This window comes from Hyla sarda, chromosome 6, assembly GCF_029499605.1.
Source record: "Hyla sarda isolate aHylSar1 chromosome 6, aHylSar1.hap1, whole genome shotgun sequence".
Classification (NCBI taxonomy): Eukaryota; Metazoa; Chordata; class Amphibia; order Anura; family Hylidae; genus Hyla; species Hyla sarda.
In genome coordinates, this window is record NC_079194.1 from 112,199,234 (window position 1) to 112,222,084 (window position 22,851).

At 42.4% G+C, this 22,851-nt stretch overlaps 1 protein-coding gene and 1 long non-coding RNA gene across 4 annotated transcripts in view; one reads left to right on the forward strand and one right to left on the reverse strand.

The window, feature by feature from the left end:
* The window catches only part of CPNE9 (copine family member 9), a 367,100-nt gene that overhangs the window by 325,656 nt on the left and 18,593 nt on the right, over window positions 1-22,851 (forward strand). For all 3 annotated transcript variants that reach the window (XM_056524690.1, XM_056524691.1, XM_056524692.1), the window contains 7 exons: window positions 7,302-7,355; window positions 12,959-13,020; window positions 14,307-14,353; window positions 15,196-15,377; window positions 15,809-15,936; window positions 18,803-18,905; window positions 21,815-21,872. In XM_056524690.1, coding sequence (XP_056380665.1) covers window positions 7,302-7,355; window positions 12,959-13,020; window positions 14,307-14,353; window positions 15,196-15,377; window positions 15,809-15,936; window positions 18,803-18,905; window positions 21,815-21,872 — 634 coding nt within the window. The remainder of the gene's footprint in view (window positions 1-7,301; window positions 7,356-12,958; window positions 13,021-14,306; window positions 14,354-15,195; window positions 15,378-15,808; window positions 15,937-18,802; window positions 18,906-21,814; window positions 21,873-22,851) is intronic.
* Window positions 6,997-22,851, reverse strand: part of LOC130275958 (uncharacterized) — a 77,191-nt gene continuing 61,336 nt past the window's right edge. The window contains exon 3 of the long non-coding RNA XR_008844968.1: window positions 6,997-7,295. This is a non-coding gene — a long non-coding RNA (uncharacterized LOC130275958). The remainder of the gene's footprint in view (window positions 7,296-22,851) is intronic.

Consider the following 22,851-nt stretch of genomic DNA (forward strand, 5'->3'; position numbering starts at 1 on the left):
GCATGCGCTCCATTAAAGGAGATATCCAGTGCTGAAAAACTTATATAAGTTTCAGATCGCTGGGGGTCCGACCGCTGGGGACCCTCTGCAATCTCCTGTACGGGGCCCCGGCAGCTCGCGAGAAGGGAGCGTGTTGACCGCCGCCTCAATACAAAGGGGCAGGGATAAGTTTTTCAGCACTGGACTACCCCTTTAATACTCGACTGCTGTATAAGTGTATTATTGGCACTCCCATAGTAATAAATGGAGTGCATGTTGTCTGCAGCACACACTCTCTCTGAGAGCCAAGGCACCATTCTGGAGGTCACAGGGGAACCCAAGGGTTGGACCTCCTGTGATCATACCCTTTTCTACTATTCTGTGTATAGAGGTTAAGTTGTTTTTCATTGGACAACCCCTTCAGAAATTCATCAGCACAGAATGTGAGACAGAAAAAGAGTTAACAAACAAAATTACACTTTGATAATAAGTAGGAAAGGCTAGATCAAGTATTATTGCCCCATAATGTGGAGTTGTGCCCCTGCTGGAGGTATCTTGCCTACACTTAGGGCTTGAACGCTGTTGCCCAGTTTCATGAATTTATATTTCACATCCATAGCTTTCTACTGGATACATGTAAGACTTGATGACATTGATTGTGTTATTGACACTAGGGATGCCGTCTGGATACTGCTGAAAGTATTATCTGAATGTTTAATCTGAGCAAAGTGAAAGATGAGAGGATTAATCAGCTCAGTATCTCATTATTTCCAGTTAGTACAGGAGTTTGTGCAGTAAAGCTAAACGTATTATCCCCGTCTCATCCTCGCAGCCCAATTTACTACGAGCTCCTGATACAAGAATATGATTTGCATGAAGAATCCAAGCCTCTGGTTCATCCATCTACTACCATAAAACCCTACAATAATAACACCAGACTAATTAAAAGGACTCTCACACCATCAGCTGTTCTGCAACTTTTACTGCCAGGAGACTGGCCATGTTTCTAAGATTGCCCTTTGATTAGATGGCAGCTTGCCCTCTGCGGCCATGGATGTCCCACAGCCGTACCGTCATTATACTGGTTCCTAATAACTGTCTAAGTATAGCATAGTCACTAGGCAAGCAGCTTATATTCTTCATATTATAGGATATAATGTTACTGACTTTCTGGATTTTCAATTCTAGGAACACTTTATGGGCATTTCTGTGTTTTACATCATTTTACACATACTAAGTTGAGTCTCTTTGTGAGTATATTACTCATCCTGTAGTGATCTTACAGATTGTATTTTACTGCAGAGCTGCATTAACAATTCTGCTGGTTGTCATTGTCAATAGTTAGGCTAGGTTCACACTGTGGAATTTCTGCCAGAGATCGAGCAGACTGCATTGCTGCCCCCATAGACGGCAATGCATTTCTGTGTGGATCTTTTGGGAGATCTGTTCAGAAATGCATTGCCCTCTATGGGGACAGGAATGTAATCCGCTCGGTCCTAGTGCCGTCGGCTTGATCTCCGGCAGAAATTCTGCCCAGAAATTCCACAGTGTGAACCTAGTCTTAGCAAGCTTCTCATCAGACACACGCCTAGCAGCTGAGCTCCTATAATGCAGCTAGGTGGGCAGATAGTGTATCCCCTTATACTATTCAAATGGATCTCAAAGGCACTATCCAGAGTATCATACAGTCAGGGTCGATGTCACCGACCAGTGATTTCTCCAGATACAACAATTGCAGATATGTAGGAAAAAAAATTTTCTTTATTTAAATAACCCCAGTTCAAAAGTCTGAGGCCCAAATTCTTGTAGGTGATATTCTTGGCAGAATGCCTCCAAGTTAGGGCTGGGCGGTATGACCAAATATGTGTATCACGGTATTACGGCGGTATATAACGGTATTTTCAACCCCCCCCCCCAAATCATGTGACCCGCCAGTGCTGTTCTGACCCCCCAACCCCCCCCCCCAGCTTCTTACATGACAGTGGGCTCAGCCTATCACTAGCCAGGGCGGGGCATCGCTCCGGCCGGTGATAGACTGTCGGCTGTCCTCCCCCGTCCCCAGCATGCGGCCGAGGTGGGTGAGTTAAAAGTTTATTTTCTGTATCTTTTGCAGCCCGGACATAGGGATACAGTGTACAGCAGTGGTCTCAAACCTGCGGACCTCCAGCTTTTGCAAAACTACAACTCCCAGCATGCCCGGACAGCCGTTGGCTGTCCGGGCATGCTGGGAGTTGTAGTTTTGCAACAGCTGGAGGTCCGCAGGTTGGAGACCACTGGTGTATAGTGAGTTCCAGCGCCCGGCGGCCCCCAATAAAGAGGAGGAGGGCAGTGCTTGACATCTGTGAGTAGTACCCCGCTGGGCTGAACAGCACTGGCGGGTAACATAGGGTTAGTTCCCCGATGTGGGGACAGCGCTGCGCTAGGCTGATAATACATTCCCGAGGGGGAGGGGCCCAACCGGTATTGTGGTATGGGGGAAAATTCATATCGTGCAGCCCAAAAAATTCGGTATTCGGTATGAACCGGTATACCGCCCAGCCCTAGTCCAAGTCATGTAAAGTCTTTGGTCATCTTGCATTAACTGCGTGTTAGCATGTTGTGCTGGAGAATCCAAGAGTGTCCCATGCGCAGCTTTCAGGCGGAAGAATGCAAATTGTATGCCAGGATTTTCTAACCACATGTTGCATTCAACTTGCAATCAATTTTCAAAAGATTCCCTGTACCTTTCGAGCTCACCCCTTCCCCACCACGAAAACACCTCAGTGACTACCACCATTACAGTAGGGATAGTATACTAGACTTGTTGACCCCTCTCCAAACAAAGCACTATGACCATAAAGCTCTATTTTTGTCCCTTCACTCCAAATTACAGTGTGCCAGAAACTGTGAGGCCTGTCAAGATGTTGTAACTGGGCTTCTTCTTTTTTAGCATTAGTGCAGTAAAGGCCTCTTTCTGGCAACTTTACTATGCAGCTTATTTTTGTTCAAGTGTTTTATTGTGCTCCTTGCTCCTGACCTTGGCTTGGTATTAAGAGATCCCCAATTTTTCTACTTCTTAATAAATAATTGAACAGTACTAACTGGCATTTTTAAGGCCTTACAGAGTTCCAGTTCCTTGTTATGCAGTTCTTTTCTGCTCCCCATGGCTCAGTATCTAGTCTACTAAGTGCATCTACGTGAAAGCTAACAAACTCATTGACCATTTATATGCAGACATCCACTGCAATTAAAAGGGGTACTCCCATGGAAAACTTTTTTTTTTTTTTTAATCAACTGGTGACAGAAAGTTAAACAGATTTGTAAATTACTTCTATTAAAAAATCTTACTCTTTCCAGTACTTTTTAAGGTCTGTATACTACAGAGGAAATGGTTTTCTTTTTTGAACACAGTGCTCTCTGCTGACATCTCTGTCCATTTTAGGAACTGCCCAGTGCAGCATATGTTTGCTATGGGGATTTTCTCCTACTCCAAAACCAAAACCATTTCCTCTGTAGTATTCAGCAGCTAATAAGTACTGGAAGGATTAAGATTTTTTAATAGAAGTAATTTACAAATCTGTTTAACTTACTGGCTCCAGTTGATTTAAAAGTTTTCAACGAGAGTACCCCTTTAAGGAGCCACCGGTGAGGGGCAAAAACCTTTATTTGCCATCATGTGTGTCGCTAACATGGCTAAACATTTAAGGGTATGCAAAATTTTGATCAGGGCCATTTAGGTGATTACTGTTATCATTATGATTTTAAAAGAAGCCAAACAACTACCGTATATACTCGAGTATAAGCCGACCCAAGTATAAGCCGAGGCCCCTAATTTCAACCCAAAATCCCAGGAAAAGTTATTGACTCGAGTATAAGCCTAGGGTGGGAAATACATCATCCCCCCTGTCATCATCCAGACCCCCGTCATTAACATCCTCATCATCATCACCGCCTGTCATCATCCAGACCCTCATCATCATCATCACCTGTCATCATCCCCTTGTCATCATCCCCACCCCCCTTCATCATCCCCTTGTAATCATCCCACACCCCCCCTTCATCATCCACTTGTAATCATCCCACACCCCCCCTTCATCATCCCCTTGTCATCATCCCCACCCCCCTTCATCATCCCACACCCCCCCCTTCATCATCCTCTTGTCATCATCCCACACCCCCCCTTCATCATCCTCTTGTCATCATCCGCCCTCAGTGGTCTTCAACCTGCGGACCTCCAGAAGTTTCAAAACTACAACTCCCAGCAAGCCCGGGCAGCCATCGGCTGTCCGGGCTTGCTGGGAGTTGTAGTTTTGAAACCTCCGGAGGTCCGCAGGTTGAAGACCACTGCAGCCTTCGACATCATCCAGCCCCCTCTCACCCCCTTTAGTTCTGTACAGTACTTGCCTCCGCTCGGTGCTTGTCCGGTGCTGCAGGGCTGTCCGGTGAGTAGGTCGCCCGGTGGGATAGTGGTTCCGGGCTGCTATCTTCACCGGGGGTGCCTCTTCTCCGCGCTTCGGGCCCAGAATAGAGGCGTTGCCTTGACGATGACGCAGAAGTACGTTGGTAATGAACGTACCTCTGCGTCGTCGTCAAGGCAACGTGACTATTCTGGGGCCGGGCCCGAAGCGCTTAGAAGAGGCGCCCCCGGTGAAGATAGCAGCCCGGAACCACTATCCCACCGGACCACCTCCTCTCCGGACAGTCCTGCAGCACCGGACCAGCGCCGAGCGGAGGCGAGTACTGTACAGAACTAAAGGGGGTGAGAGGGGGCTGGATGATGTCGAAGGCCGCAGTGTTCTTCAACCTGCGGACCTCCGGAGGTTTCAAAACTACAACTCCCAGCAAGCCCGGACAGCCGATGGCTGCCCGGGCTTGCTGGGAGTTGTAGTTTTGAAACCTCTGGAGGTCCGCAGGTTGAAGACCACTGCGGGTGGAGAGTTCACTCGAGTATAAGCCGAGGGGGGTGTTTTCAGCACGAAAAATCGTGCTGAAAAACTCGGCTTATACTCGAGTATATACGGTATGTGATACTAAAAGGCCTTAAATAAAAGACAGTTGTTTTGTTTTTTTTATTTTGTATGATCAGTCACGTTTTATAAATCAATGCCATAGCCCATAATATCACAATTTCTGCCAGGGTATGCCAACTTTTGAGCACAACTGTATATACCGTACATGCAGATGGTCCTGTAATGAAGAGAACAGTTAGTCCATTTTTTGTTTTGGAATCCTGTTTCACTAGAAGGGTTCTTAAAAAAAAACACTGGTCACAGTTTGTAGGCTGATCTTATACATTTATGGCATATCCACAGTTCAGATTGTTTATAGACAGCAACAGTAATTCAGGTATAGCCTTCTTTATTGAAGAATACTTACAAATGGGGTACAGAAGAGAAGGGTAGTGGGGGGACAGTGGATGGCGACCGAGCTCCTGTTTCACACGCTTGGCGTGCTTCGTCCGGCCATATGGCCGGACGAAGCACGCCAAGCGTGCGAAACAGGAGCTCGGTCGCCATCCACTGTCCCCCCACTACCCTTCTCTTCTGTACCCTATTTGTAAGTATGCTTCAATAAAGAAGACTTGCAAGCTGAATTGGTGAGTGCCGATATTTTCTGTTTCTTATGGACTGATTTGAAAATTGCTTGCCATATCTGAGCACCACCTCCAGCAACACAGCTACTAGAGATGAGCGAACTTACAGTAAATTCGATTCGTCACGAACTTCTCGGCTCGGCAGTTGATGACTTTTCCTGCATAAATTAGTTCAGCTTTCAGGTGCTCCGGTGGGCTGGAAAAGATGGATACAGTCCTAGGAGACTCTTTCCTAGGACTGTATCCACCTTTTCCAGCCCACCGGAGCACCTGAAGGCTGAACTAATGTACACAGGATAAGTCATCAACTGCCGAGCCGAGAAGTTCGTGACGAATCGAATTGACTGTAAGTTCGCTCATCTCTAACAGCTACACTAGCACCACCTCTATTGTGAACAGTAATGCAGGTATAGTTATATCTGTTTATGGAAAAGGCCGACAGTTCGTCGGAATAGGTAGAGAAGCATTGAGTTGTGTTAATGCTAACATTTTACCGCAACCTACAGACAAGTAAATGTCACTTTAGAGTGCTAGCCCAAAGTCTGTATTGACGTAAATAAATTGGAAACATAGTAACCTTTGGTTCGTTTAAAGGGGTACTCCCTTGGAAAACCTTTTTTTTTTTTTTTTTAAATCAACTGGTGCCAGAAAGTTAAACAGATTTGTAAATTACTCCAATTTAAAAATCTTAATCCTTCCAGTACTTATCAGCTGCTATATGCTCCACAGGAAGTTCTTTTCTTTTTGAATTTCCTTTCAGTCTGACCCCAGTGCTCTCTGCTGACACCTCTGTTTATTTTAGGAACTGCCCAGAGTATGACAGGTTTGCTATGAGGATTTGCTCCTACTCTGTACAGTTCTTAAAATGGACAGAGGTGTCAGCAGAGAGCACTGTGGTCAGACTGGAAAGAAATTCAGAAAGAAAAGAACTTCCTCTGGAACATACATCAGCTGATAAGTACTGGAAGGAATAAGATTTTTAAATAGATGTAATTTAGAATTCTGTTTAAAGGAGTAGTCCAGTGATGAACCCAATGGTGAACAACTTATCCCCTATCCTGAGGATAGGGGATAAGTTTGAGATCGCGGGGGATCCGACCGCTGGGGCCCCCTGCGATCTCCTGTATGGAGCCCCGACAGCCCGCGGGAAGGGGGCGTGTTGACCTCCGCACGAAGCGGCGGCCGACACGCCCCCTCAATACAACTCTATGGCAGACTCGAAGAGCTGCCTTCGGCAATCTCCGACTCTGCTATAGAGATGTATTGAGGGGGCGTGTCGGCCGCCGTTTCATGCGGAGGTCGACACCCGCTATCTGGCCGTAGAGCCTGGCCCCCGTACAGAGAGATCGCAGGGGGCCCCAGCGGTCGGACCCCCCGCGATCTCAAACTTATCCCCTATCCTTAGGATAGGGGATAAGTTTTTAAAAAAAAATTCCGGTGGAGTACCCCTTTAATATAACATTTACAATGCAGTATTGTATGGCTTAGTATGTGGCAGATGCTTTTAGGCAATAAACAGAATTAACTGTGGATATCTCATCCGATACGTCTCACCGCAGCCATTATTCTCTGTATTCACCCTGATGTTCTACATGTGTCACTTTAATTGTGACTGCGGGTCCAGAGGTCTTACAGGATGGAGCTCTTTCTCCGTGATGAATGTTCAAGTATCTGAGCTAATGAAGATGAATGCGTCTGTGTTGACAGTCACAGGAGGGGCATCCTTGATGTGTCATTCCTCTCTCTGTAGGTATTAAATCCGAAAAAGAAGTGCAAAAAGAAGAAATACATCAACTCTGGAACGGTGAGGCAACTTTCAAAGACCCTATGTCTATAAGGAAATCATTGCTTTACAAAGGACGTTACAATGTATCTTCCACGCTGTGAGCTTACAGAAGACTTGTTTGTCTTGTCATCTGCTGCAAGGGAATGGGAGGGGGACATGTTCTCTCCCAGGTATACAAGATGCAGTTTAATCTAAAAACACCCATGCTAGACCTTTACAGATATAAAACCAACTTGAAGAAGGTAGCTAAAACCACTCATTTTAAAGGGGTTATCCACAAAAAAACATTTTTTTATATCTATATCAACTGGCTCCATAAAGTTAAACAGATTTGTAATTTACTTCTATTAAAAAATCTTAATCCTTTCAGTACTTATGAGCTGATGAAGTTGAGTTGTTCTTTTCTGTCTAAGTGCTCTCTGATGACACGTGTCTCGTGAACCGCCCAGTTTAGATGCAGATGCCCATAGCAAACCTCTTCTACTCTGTGCAGTTCCCGAGACAAGCAGAGATGTCAGCAGAGAGCACTGTTGCCAGACAAAAAACAACAACTCAACTTCAGCAGCTGATAATTATTGAAAGGATTAAGATATTTTCTAATAGAAGTAATTTACAAATCTGGTTAACTTTCCAGAGCCAGTTGATACATAAAACATTTTTTTTTTCCTGGAATACCCCTTTAAAGGCTTTTCATCAGGGGTCTGACTCATGCCACCCCTGATGAGTAACTGAATAAAAGTTCTGCAGAGCTCCATCACAGTGTCCCATTAAAGGGATACACCATTGGAAAACATCTTTTTTAAATCAACTGATGTCAGAAAGTTAAACAGATTTGTAAATTACTGTTAAAAAAAAATCTTAATCCTTTCAGCACTTATCAGCTGTTAAATTCTCCACAAGAAGTTCTTTTCTTTTTTAATTTCTTTTCAGTCTGACCAGAGTGTTCTCTGCTGACTCCTCTGTCTGTCTCAAGAACTGTCCAGAGCAGGATAGGTTTGCTAAGGGGATTTGATCCTACTCTGGGCAGTTACTGAAATGGACAGAGATGTCAGCAGGGAGCACTGTGGTCAGACAGAAAAGAGATTAAAAAATAATCTCTGTGGAGCATACAGCAGCTGATAAATACTGGAAGGATTAAGATTTTTAAATAGAAGTAATTTACAAATCTGTTTAACTTTCTAGCACCAGTTGATTAATATAAAAAAAAAAGCTTTTCCAGCGGGAATTTTTCCCCCCAGACTAGTGCCATACATTTGGTTGTGGCTGTGTTTGGTACTGCAACTGTATACGAAAAGTAACCCCTGATGGGTTAATAAACCCATTTTGGTCCTAAACGTAACTTTTATAAATGTGCTTATAATACAAGATGAATATTAAAATGATTTTAAAAGAAAACACAGTTGCATCCAGTGGCTCATATAGATGTATTTTCTAAGCGCCTAGTGCAGTGTTTGCCAACCAAAGTGCCTTCAGCTGTAGCAAAACTACAACTCCCAGCATGCCCGGACAGCCTTCGGCTGTCCGGGCATGCTGGGAGTTGTGGTTTTGCAACAGATGAAGGCGTCCTCATTGGAAAACACTGACCTAGTGAATACATTGATCACTCAGAGAGATTATGAATCTATGGACACACAGATAATATGGACAATACTGGTCACTTACATTAGATCTGCCTACTCCAATGGCCTATAGCAAAATGTTGGGATAATTATACTCTCACAATACTGTAAAAATGAGCCAATAGTAGGAGACTAGAGATATATTCCATAACCAAAAAGGTCAATGTACAGAAAATTAGATTGTATGTGTCTAAATAATCCTACCAGAGCACCATCAATCCTGTATTTGTATCAGTGAGATTTATGCTTTTAGAACACAAATGCTAGTTGCACTCCGTAGCCCTTATGAAATAGGGCAAACCCCTTTATTGGATAATGTCGTTGTTGGAGGCAGCGCTCCGGCTATCATCCTGGCCATGAGCACTCCAGCTCCTCTGTTCCTGCCCGACCCGGGACTCGCAGGGTGGGACGCACCCCCACACGTGTCCCGGACATTGCTAGGGGCAACACTCTGGCAGTTGCGTCCGGCCATGAGCGCTCCCCATCTTGTGCCCCGGTGGCTCCGGGACTTGCTATGCGTGACGCGCCCGCATCCGAGTCCCGAGTGTCCACTCACCTCCTCGCTCCTCTGCTCCCTGTGTCAGCCGGCGTGCGTGCCCCCTAGGGCTCTATATTTAAAGGGCCAGCGCACCATTAATTGGTGCTTGTGTAGTTTGACCCTATTTAACCCCGCACTTCCTTTAACCCTTGCCGGATCTTTGTGCTTAGTGCCCTAGAGAAAGCGTTTCTGAGTTTGAGCCATATTAGTATTTTTGACCTTCAGCTTGTGACCTGACTTTGCTCCTTTGCCACCTGCCTCCTGACCTTGTGCCTGTGACCTGACTACGCTTCTTTGCTGCCAGCCATCTGACCTGTGCTACGTCCGACTACACTTCTTCTCCGTGCCAAGTTCATCTGGGCATCCTGTGTGGACGGATCGTGCCAGGGGTAGCAACCTCGGTGCCACCTGCCACAGCAAGATCAAACCAGCGGCACCTTAAACTCCGCTCCCTGGTGCGGTTCAGCCATGGTCCACACAGGTCAGCGGATCCACTTTCCAGCTGTCTCAGTCGTCCAGAGTTATAGGACATACTGAATACATTTATTAGGCTACTAGTCTTGCCTGATCCTTCTACCTAAACCCTGTGGGAGAGGAAAAGCAACGCAGCCCCTTCATTTTTTTTTTTATTATTTTTTTTCTTTTCATTGCACTTGGCCTGGAGGCATTTTCACACCTAAATAATCAATCAATAATTAACTAATCAATAACTAAATGAATTTCAGGAAATACAGCAGCTAAGTGACATCTGCTACTTCCCTTCATGTCTCCAAAATGGCTTTAGAAGACTGGGAAAGCTGGGTTGCATGCATGCTGCATACACCCAGCTTTCACAGTCTCCTGAAGCCCCAGCAGTGTTAGAGTATGTTCACACATCGGAATATTCTGCATGGACATTCCGCTGCAGCAGATTCCCATTGATTTCAATGGGATTCTGCTGCACTGTGCATTCGGTGGGAATCCCAATTTTGGTGAAGTACATCTGCAGTATGCACTACACGCTACATGCACTAAGGCTGCTAATCACTAAGAGAGTGAGGATGGAACTGCAAGTTAAAGGGGTACTCCAGTGGAATTTTTTTTTTTTGTTAAATCAACTAGTGCCAGAAAGTTTAACAGATCTGTAAATTACTTTTATTTAGAAATCTTAGTACGTATCAGCTGCTGTATACTGCAGAGGAAGTTGTGTAGTTCTTTTCTGTCGGACCATAGTGCTCTCTGTGGACACCTCTGTCCATGTCAGGAACTGTGCAGAGCAGGAGATGTTTGCTATGGGGATTTGCTCCTACTCTGGACAGTCCCTGATATGAACAGAGGGGTCAGTAGAGAGCAATGTGGTCAGAGAGAAAATAAATTCAAAAGAAAAATAACTTTCTGTGGAGCATACAGCAGCTGATAAGTACTGTAAGGATTAAGATTTTTAAACAGAAGTAATTTACAAATCTGTTTAACTTTTCTGGCACCAGTTCATTTAAGAATTTTTCTTTAAACTGGAGTACCCCTTTAAAACCATACACTCTAACTCCTACATGTTTCACCACTGAAGAGTAGATTTCTCAAGGAGAACATAGACCTGAATGCTTGAGTGCGAAACATGTAGGAGTTAGAGGAGGTGATGGTTTTATCTAACAGTTCCATCCTCAGTCTCTAGGTGACTAGTGATTAGCAGCCTTAGTGCTTGTAGCGTGTAGTGCATACTGTAGATTCACTTCACCAGTAACACCAATTCCCCTGGCATAGCAACAATGGCCCTCATTTACTAAGAAAATCGGGTTGTAAGTCTATGTTGCTTTCTTACCCGACTTCTTTTTTCCCCTGGTATTTATTATTATGTCGCATCCTGTTTGTCGCACGTGCGTTTTGTAGGTTTTGGTTTCCAACTCCTCTGAGCTGTCGGGAAAAAATCCACAACAATTCAACAAATTCGGGTTGGAAACCTTAATAAATACGTGGGAAAGCTCAGAAATGTCGGGAAACGCCCCTTTTTCGGGTTTGGGAGAATCCACATCGGGTCCGTCGGGAAAAAATGTCGCATAGTGTCGCAGACTGGCGCACGATGTCTGCGACATGGCGCAGACAAAGATGCGCCAAAAAAACCCGACAAAAGAGGTTGGGTTTAGAATAGTAAATGAGGGCCAATGTATGTACAATGATACAATGGTGGATGCTTATTTACTATATGTATGATGCTCTATATGTTCTAGCCACCCCCAATAAGATAACCTACTGTGATATCCTAGCCTATGAGATATATTTGGACACTAGTAGCATGTCCTTATAAATCTGGACAGTGGTAATTTTTTCTTATCTGTGGTTTATCCAATAAAGGAGTTTGCCCTATTTCATAAGGGCTATGAAGTACAACCAGCATTTTTGTTTAGGAGCATAAATCTCAATAATACAAATACAGGATTGAGGATTCTCTGGTAGGATTATTTAGGCACATACAATCTAATTTTCTATACATTGACCTTTTTGGTTATTGAATATTTCTCCAGTCCTCTACTATTCCCGTTACTAGGCCCGTTCTTCAGTATTGTTAAAGGTTAATTATCCTGACATTTAGATTTAGGCCATTGGAGTAGGCATACCTAATGTATGTGATCAAAGCTGAGCAGTTTTGTCTTTCTGTTAAAAGTTATCTGTGTGTCCATAGATTTATAACCACCTAAATCAAAGGAGCATAAAGTGAACATTAATATGATTCACACCCACAAAAATAGTACAAAGACACTTTATTAACAAACAAATTACAGCAAAAAAGACACATGATTAAAAATAAAACTTAAAGGGGTGTTGTGTGTTGTGGGGGTTGGCCATGCCCCTCGTGATGTCAGGCCACACACCCTCAATGCAAGTCTATGGGAGGGGGCCTGACGTCACGGGGGGCGCCGACCCCTGCAGTGCACATACAGTATTCGGAACTAAATGTTCCGAATTCTGGCCAGTGGAGTACCCCTTTAAAATGGCTTAAAAAGAGCCACACTGTGAGACATGTGAAAGTAAATACAAAAACCCTTCCCGCACAATAACTCCTAATATTCAGCAAGTCTCTATGAAATTAATAGCATCTTTGCCACATAGAAAGTGAGGTAAGTGCCGGGATATACATACATTTATTAAATATCACAATGATTCTACCTACTGCACAAACCAAAAGAAACAAAATATAGCACAAATTGGCAGTCAGAGGCGAATATTATACTGATGGTGAAGAAAAGTAAAAGGGGGAGAAGAAAAAAGATGATACCAATCAGCCCACTAAAGCCCCACGCATTCCGTCACTCTGTGTGACTTCCTGCTGCACGTGCTCTTCATTGAGCGTCGGGTCCCATTCCAATGATCGCGGGAGGGGGGGCCATGCAGTCAGACCCCCCATGATCAGCTACCCACATAATACTGCTGGTACATAATACTGCTGGTTGTGTAATTCAACATCCTCTAAAGAATCTCTTGTTTCACAGGTGACGCTTCTGTCATTCAAAGCTGAATCTGAATATACATTTGTGGATTACATCAAAGGAGGGTGAGTATAATCCCAATCATTTTCCTTCATTTACGGGTAAAGTCAATTGAGAAGAAGTTATTGAAATGAAAAGTGACTAATGTTTCCCAAAAAGATGACACTACATCCTGTAGAACAGCTATGGTAGGTGGTGAGAATAGGTAACAACCTGACAGTGGTCATGACCAGATGTGTTTGATCATTATGGAGATACCAGGCCCTTCTGCTGATTTGTTGTGAAATCTCCTTATGATAAACACAATCTTTCCTTATTATAGAAAAAAGGGGAAGGATTCTATTCTCTGCCAAAAGTTTATATGTGGTAGAAGGACGTTCCCAGCCTTTGTGATGAGATTGAGATACACCTTTTGCAGCCTGCAGTCACCATTAGAGGGAGCTTAGAAGCTTATATTGTTTGTTGCTATTGAGTTCAGTGTATAAACATTATGTTGTAAGCTCCCTGCAATGGTAGGTGCAGGTAGCAAAAAATAGTATCATTGTAAATGTAAATATACAATTTCTTTAACCAATGTATATTACAAACATACATATATTTGTTATTATCTATATTATATTTAAAAAAAAAGTTTGGGCAAATGACAGTGCCCATTTAATGGGTGGAGGAAGGAGGTGTGCATTCTGCAGCTCACCCCAGCCTTTATGAGAATTTAGATCTGAGCATGTACTAGAACAGACAGATTCTCTTTAACTCTATGTCTAGAGTTCTTTATCAGAAAAAACTTCCAGACTTCCAGTCACTATACAGATATAAAAAATAAAAAAAAAACGAATCAACAAAAAATGTTGCATGCAAATGGAGATATCATTGAAAAGAAGGCATTCATTTTAGGGTCTCCAGTCCTTGGGACAGCATGATGGCTCAGTGGTTAGCACTGCAACTTTAGGATACCAGTTTCAATCTTATTCGGGGGCAAAATCTAGATGACCCTTGTACCTTGTTTGGTTTAGTTTCCTCTAAATTCTTATTACATTCTAAGAACTTATTGGCAAAAAAAGAGAGAGAGAGAGAGAGTGTGTGTGAGATCCAATGGACATAAGGACTGGTGAAAGTGGGCACCATCCATGTAGAGTGCTGTGGAATATATAGGTGCTATATAAGTACAACAGTACAATATCAGACACTCAGACACTCGTCAATGTGGAATTTCTATAATATGTCAGGAATGTACCTAAATCTATCAATGTGTTCAATCTGTAGCAGGGAAAACCTGGTATATTTTCAGCACCTCACATCACACATAGCGTATGAGTCCGCTGAAATATCTGCAATTACTTTTTTTTTCTAGGACGCAATTAAACTTCACAGTAGCCATCGATTTTACAGCTTCGAACGGTGAGTAGAGAACACTATTTATTTCCCTCTCTCAAATTTCTTCCATTATTCCAATTAATTGTGGGACTCTCACTTCTACAAAAATAACAAGTGTCTGGGGGAGGTTTGGGCGAGATTACACGGCCGTGCGGGTTTGCTGCTGGGGTGGGGGGTTTGGGGAGGGGGTTAGGTCTGTGCCTGGCTTTCCGGTTGGTGTCAATTCCCATCCCCACTTAATGAGGCTGCTGAATCGACTCCCAGTCCTTCAGAAGAAGAGCAAAACAGGTCTATTTGTAAAAGCTACAGAGGGAAAAGCCTGCAATGAAAGGTGCATTTAAACAGCATCCTCTAGCCTGGAAACGAGTTGCTATTTTTGGCCCTGAGAGCAAAAACTATCACAGCAGGTACTGAAAAGAACATGAGGACAAAGAGAATCTGATGCCGTGTGACTTATATCAATGACTGGTGCTCCAGGAATTTTGGGGTTAAATCCATTCATTTCAGGAGCATCCAAGTTGCCATGCCCCAGTTGATCCTGTCTTCTTTGCTTTGAATGTTGAGAACTTGCGCAGGACTGTATTGTTAGCAAAGTCCTGGCTTGAAAATCTCTGCAGCATAATAAGGGGCTTATTGGTCTTTACTACGTGGACCCCTCTTTTCTGTGGTACACATCTGCCAGTAAATATAAATCCATGAGTTTTTTATTTTTGGTTAGATGCAATATAGACAACATTACAATTGCCACTCCACTCTATCAAAGTATTATATGGAACATCTTCCTTCTGGAAAAGCTAAGCAATCACCACTGAAGGGCAGAACCCTTACATGAACATTACCACTTTTTTGTTTCCTTGTCTCCCCAGGTAACCCCTCACAGCCCACCTCCCTCCACTACATGAATCCCTACCAGCTGAACGCATACGGCATGGCACTGAAAGCGGTTGGAGAAATTATCCAGGACTATGACAGTGACAAACTATTCCCAGCTTATGGTTTCGGTGCCAAGATCCCACCAGATGGCAATATTTCCCATGAGTTCCCACTGGTTTGTAAATGTTTCGTGACATAATTTCTATAATTTACTCTCATACTTACAAAAAAAGTATTTTGTTTGGTTTTGTTTTTCAGGATTTGGGTTCTTATTTATTTATTTGTTTATTTATTTATGTATTTTTAGGGAATAAATATGTACAGTATTTGGTTCAATTTAATAATTTTTATATTTATTTACAAAAAAAAAAACTCATATGATTTTTATGCTCATAATAAGCAATATAAAAAATAATAATAATTTATTATTGAAAAGTTAACACTGCTTCTGTCCGCAGACCCCCAGGCCACATGATTTTGTGGGAGGGGTTTCATCCACATGCAGTAGCTCCATTGTGGGCCCATCACCCTACCCTAAAGTAATTTTAAGCTTTTTTATTGATTTTTATTGAATGTTTCTTTTGACTTCATCCGCTTTGCCTTTAGAATGGCGACAAGGATAATTCAAACTGTGTAGGGATACAAGGAGTGTTGGAGGCGTACTTCAAAAGTCTGCGGACAGTTCAGCTTTACGGACCAACCAATTTTGCACCAGTTATTAATCAGGTTGCCAGGTAAGTGTATACATATTATTTCTTTGATCAGAAGTTTCTATGGTATTGAGGGTCCAGATTTATCTCTTCTTTACTGTGTACTGTTTACTCATTGGGTTCAATAATAAAATTGTATGCTGTAAGTTCTACTGCTCCCCCTAATAAGCGACTGCAGGCAGGCATCATGTTACGTCTAAAATATGTGTCTATGCAGAGAATTTGGGTCTCTCTGTCAGAAAAATAGAGCTCCAAACCCTGTAAAGATACGTAAAGAAACACATCAGCACATTACATGATAATTGTGAACACTGGAACCCTAGTTGTTTGCTAATTCTAGACTGTATGTAGAACTACGCTGCATACCGCCCAGGAAAACTGTCAGCCTTGTTACCCACACTAAATCCAATAAACAGGATGTGGAGTCACAGACAATGGATATGTAAATTGAGCAGGTGAAGCCCCGCCCCTGCGCGCGATTCACTGAATTAAGCAGATCTTTTGGAGGACATATCTCAGGACCTTCTGTACATATTTAAGTAAGTGACTCCTAGTTGGACTCCTGTTCACCCACACTATAACCCAGGGTATTAGGTTTAGAGTGGGTGACAGGCTGACAGTTTTCCTTTAACAGCAATAATGTAGTCAGTCTGTCACCTGAGTTTAGCAGGACCTCCAATACTGAAAGACTGACAACAACCCCCATCATTACCCCTACAGACCATATAAGTGATTACATACAGTTATATCAGGTGACTGACAACAACCCCCATCATTACCCCTACAGACCATATAAGTGATTACATACAGTTATATCAGGTGACTGACAACAACCCCCATCATTACCACTACAGACCATATAAGTGATTACATACAGTTATATCAGGTGACTGACAACAACCCTCATCATTACCACTACAGACCATATAAGAGATTACATACAGTTATATCAGGTGACTGACAACAACCCCCATCATTACACTACAGACCATATAAGTGATTACATACAGTTATATCAGGTGACTGACAACAACCCCCATCATTACCACTACAGACCATATAAGTGATTACATACAGTTATATCAGGTGACTGACAACAACCACCATCATTACCACTACAGACCATATAAGAGATTACATACAGTTATATCAGGTGACTGACAACAACCCCCATCATTACCACTACAGACCATATAAGTGATTACATACAGTTATATCAGGTGACTGACAACAACCCCCATCATTACCACTACAGACCATATAAGTGATTACATACAGTTATATCAGGTGACTGACAACAACCCCCATCATTACCACTACAGACCATATAAGTGATTACATACAGTTATATCAGGTGACTGACAACAACCCTCATCATTACCACTACAGACCATATAAGTGATTACATACAGTTATATCAGGTGACTGACAAGAACCCCCATCATTACCACTACAGACCATATAAGAGATTACATACAGTTATATCAGGTGACTGACAACAACCCCCATCATTACCACTACAGACCATATAAGAGATTACATACAGTTATATCAGGTGACTGACAACAACCCTCATCATTACCACTACAGACCATATAAGAGATTAAATACTGTTATATCAGGTGACTGACAACAACCCCCATCATTACCACTACAGATCATATAAGAGATTAAATACAGTTATATTAGGTGACTGACAACAACCCCCATCATTACCACTACAGATCATATAAGAGATTAAATACTGTTATATCAGGTGACTTACAGGTGACGTCTTTGCTGATCAGAGTTGATCATTTTACTTTTTCTGCTCCATCCAGCTCAGATCGTCATGATGATTTCTTACAGCGATGACTCTGCAGAACCTGCAGGGAAAAAAAACATTTTAGGCGCCGCACTTTTCCAAGACCTAAACTGTAATAGTTGTCCCCTCAAGGTAGCAGCCGCTCTGTAGGTAGCAGTCACCTGTAAATAGTTGCTTCCCTGTAGGTAGCAGTCCCCTGTAGAAATTTGTCTACCCCCCCTCCATAGGTAGCAGTCCCAATGTAGATAGCTGCCTCCCCTCCCCATAGGTAGCAGTCCCCCTGTAGATAGTTGCCCTCCCTCCTCCCATAGGTAGCAGTCTCCCTGTAGATAGTCGCCTCCCTCCCCTGTAGGTTGTAGCTGCTCTGTATGTAGCAGTCCTCCTGTAGACAGTTGCACCCCCCCCCCCCCCCCCCCTTTAGATAGTTGCCCCTCTGGCAGCCATATACGGTACTTTTCTGTGCTCGTCCAGTCTTGGGTCGGGACCTACTTCCATTGGCTGACCCTTGCAGCAGTGGTGCTTCCCACTTTTAATAAAAAACAGGACAAGATGTGGCCTTTCCGGGATAAGACCCCAAAAACGTGAATGTCCTGCCAGATCCGGGACGGTTGGGAGGTATGCACACTGCAGTCAGTGCCATTGCCCACTAGTTATATTAGTCATTGGGGTCTTGGCCCTCATAAAAACTTGAAGTGAACTCCACTCAGAAAGCAGCTTTGAACACTGCAGTCTTCTCCTCTTCTCCCTTTTAGTGCCCCAGCTTGCTGTGGCAGTCATCTCACAGAGGTGTCATCCAAACTTTATATTACCATGGGTCAATATTGGGGAAATAAATGCTCCTGTAGATATGAGGGTATAAGGGTATTCACTTGCAATGTGTTACTATGTGACCATTCATTATAAGGGTCTTTTTCCCATTGTTGTATATGTGCTGAATGTTTGGTGTTTTTTTTTTTTGTTCTGTTTGTTTTTTACATATTTTTGGTATCCATGGGTATATAGTGGTCAGTCACAAATACAAGACTATGTTAGCAAGATTAACTGTGGGATAAGTTGATTTATTCTTTTCTCTATGCTCCTATAAAGTGCCGCAGGTCAAGTGACAGATGGATCTCAGTATTACGTCCTCCTGATCATCACTGATGGAGTCATCTCTGATATGGCGCAGACCAAAGAGGCCATTGTCAACGTGAGTACAATTTTATTTATTATTATAGCAGAACACCCCAGGTCAAACAATTTTATGCTAAGTGCCTAAGGGGTTGAAGCATGCCATACATATTCCTTTTTTAGTGTTTTGATTCCATATGTTAGGTGCTGCATAGACATACCACAATGTATTAGTTTTGCACACATTGTTTCTAGCCCCACCTTGCATTGCATTACGTAGATTACCACTCTTCAATGCTAACTACTGGTAGCAATGCCCTTGGTCTGTTAGCATCCTTGAGAAACATATGTCCTCTTTATCTTCAGAGCCCCATAGCAGTTGTTGTTTTCCGTTAGTTATTTCCTTAAGGTGTACCTGTCAGCCGTTTGCTAGAACCATCTGGGAGCGCACTCTTCTCTGTGTCATGTGATTGAGACACGCTCCATAGACTTACATTAAGAATGTGTTTCGATCACGTGACACAGAGCCAGGAGAGAGCACGGACTTCTCCCAGATTGTTCGACTGATCGGTGGAGGTCTATACACTCTTACCCCACTGATGAAATTTTTTTAGAGGCTATTTATTCTATATCCTGATATAGAGAGTAATAAACCAAGAATAAAAGATGAACATTTTTATTTCTCCAATGCATCTCTTTTCCATCTGTCCCCTACATCTTCATACCCCACCAAATGTATGCATCTAGTGCTGGACACATACATACTAGTGCACGTTTCTGGGGGGGCTGATTTTCAATCTAATCTCCTACTCACATAATTGCACATAAATATCCTATTAAGTGTTTAATCATCTACATGCCTGATCTTTTGGGATTCTGTTGTTAAGTGGCTCAAATGGCTTTATTATGAGGAAATGCTCCAGTATGGAATAAAAGGCCCAGAACAGAGGAACAAAAACCATTGACAGAGGACAGGGGTCAGCAGGTAATGTTCATTGGGGAGAAATTAGAACAGAGGCAGAATAATACCACATTTCCTCTGGACCATGTAGGAGGGAGCAGAGAATAGCAATTAGAATCTGAAAACCAGCGCACGCAATACAAGCCTCCCAGTAGGCTAGGAAATGGAGAAAAAACCTTTCTTGCCGCTGATGAAAATCTGGCTTAATGAAGAGTTGACATTAATTCCAATTAAAATGGAGGAAGGTTAATAATAATCCTGTAGAGTGAGAGAGGGGAGGCTTTGTAGAAGAGAGAGGCTCTGTGTTCCCGAGCGAAGCCTACAAAGAAGATTTTACAACCAGTGAGAAGCTTACTGACTGTACTCGCAGTTTGTCTGTTCCACACAGCGCAGCATCAAGGGGATCCATCATAAAAGGCCTCCTTATTCTCGCCAGTGGACCATAAGAACTTGAGATTTTTCTAATTATGGCCTGGAGCTTTAGCTTTATCCTTTTCTAACTTATTATCTGAAAAATTTTAATTTTTTTTCTTAAAGGGAACCTTTTACTACCAAAAAAGAAAGATATGTTCACCTTCCCAACCATATTTTTATTGATTCAGTGCATCTAAATTGTAAAATGAAGCAACATTACAATAGGTCTTGATTCTATATTTTCTATATCGTTTTGAGTCTGCAGCTCCTATGTTGACCTATGTGTCTCCATGGTTACAGACTACAAACAAGTCTTTTGTAGTCTGACCATGCAGTTATACTCCTTTCTATCTGTCTCCTATATACATTTGGTAGCTTAGCAAGAACATAGGGTTAGATAAAAAGGCGTATGACTACAGAAATAAAACCATATTCCAGTATCAATAAAAATTTGTATGTTGCTTGGGGAGTGAAAGAGATAACAAAAAAAAAAAAGTCATACTAACCTACCTTAGTTCCCCATTCCAGGACCCTCCAGTTCCTGCTCATCGCCACTTGTTACTACTTCCAAGACGAGTCTTCTCAGCATTACCTGTCTGCTCACTGGTTGCAGCAGTGTCCCTGCTCCAATGTCTTGTCTTGGAAACAAAAATTTGCAATGAGGAGTGGGGGACTGGAGAGCTGCAGGGGACCGTGGAAGGTGAGTATGAGTTGTTTTTGTTTTTTTGGTTTGTTTTTTTACCACTCCCCCAGTAACCTTTCATTTGTTTTATGCAATACACTTTTTCTCCCTGCAGTCATATTCCTTTTTATCTAACCCTATGTTCTTGCAAAGCTACCAAATCTAAAAAGGGGACAGATAGAAAGGAGTATGACTGCAGGGTCAGACTACATAAGATTTGTTGGAATCTGTTGTTCCAAATGTTTAGAATACTGGAATAACCCTTTAAACAACACAGAGCTTGTTTGTTACCATGGAGAATCTGTAGGTCAATAAAGTAGCTATAGATACTAAATATAGGGTTTTGTTTTAATTTCTAATGACAATATGTTGCAAGGGTGCTTATGGTGCCATGTTAGTTACATTGTGACAATAAAATGTCTAAAACTGTCCAGGAAGATGGACATAACCTTACACTACAATATATGACTCCCAAGGTAATAGCCAAGAGAGCTACAAAAATGTGTATGTGGATGTGGATCGTAACGCTTCTGGAGATCCCCTCATTTGGATGGTCTGTTCAAGATAATAGAAGTTACACTGAGGTGCAATACATTTTGATAACCATGAAAAAGACATATATTGGCTGGAATAACCCTCAAGGCAATTAAAGAGGATCCTTAAATAGTTAAGGGACCCCTGATCACACATTTTTTTTTACACTTTCTTGATGCACCCTCCCATTCCCAGATATGTTGGATTATAATTTATCTGACAATTCAGGGAATTGTGAAGTTAATTTTAATAGTAGGGGTGGATAAGAGGTGATGTGCAGCATTTTCTTTACAAATTATTTACGACAAATGGAATAAGTTGATGCTTTCTTCTGAAATTAAAAATAAGTATTTACTATGACCTCAATTTTTCGTTAATCCTTCTACGCTTTTTGTAGGCCTCATCGTTGCCATTGTCCGTTATTATAGTAGGAGTTGGCCCAGCAGAGTTTGATGGTAAGTTATCTGTTATATCATTTCATATGCCTGCAATAGTCACAACCATTACATACAACCTCCTATTTAGTATTGTTACTTGCCCGTCCGTATAGTTGGAGATATCCTTAAAGAAATTATTCAGTGTGGCAGTCATTTTGCATATGATGATTGAGCTGAATCAATATATTCAGTCCTGACATTGTGGCGATAGTCATGGCGACTGATGTTGCTGTGACTTCAGACTACTTGTTACCCTGCAGTGGCAATGTGTAGAGGCGATAGTATAAGATGCAACCTACGCTGTGCTAACGGCACAGCACTAGTATTTGCCCTCCAGCAACACTTTAAAGCCAGGGGCTGGGAGAGGAGCAACCGAATTAAGGGGGGTATTTCTATTTTTATTTTGATACATCACGAATAACGTATAAACCCGACATGGACCTGTCAGCTCTTCTGTCTGTTTTAAAGGGGTACTCTACCGGAAAGTTTTTTGTTTTTTTTTAATCAAATGGTGCCAGAAAGTTAAACAGATTTGTAAATGACTTATTTTTAAAAATCTAACTCCTTCCAGTACTTATCAACTGCTGTATGCTCCAGAGGAAGTTCTTTTCTTGAATTTCCTTTCTGTCTGACAATAGTGCTCCCTGCTGACACCTCTGTCCATTTTATGAACTGTCCAGAGCAGGTTGTGTTTGCTGTGGGGATTTGTTCCTGCTCTGGACAGTTCCTGACATGGACAGAGGTGTCAGCAGAGAGCACTGTGGTCAGACAGAAAAGAAATTCAAAAAGAAAAGAACTTCCTCTGTACTATACAGCAGCTGATAAGTACTGGAAGGATTAAGATTTTTAAATAGAAGTCATTTACAAATCTGTTTAACTTTCTGGATCCAGTTGATTTAAAAAAAAATGTTTTCCAGTGGAGTACCCCTTGCATCCCCCCCCAAAAAAAAATTTAGAGTATCTTTACTTAGAATTCTGCATTGTTCCTTTACTTTTT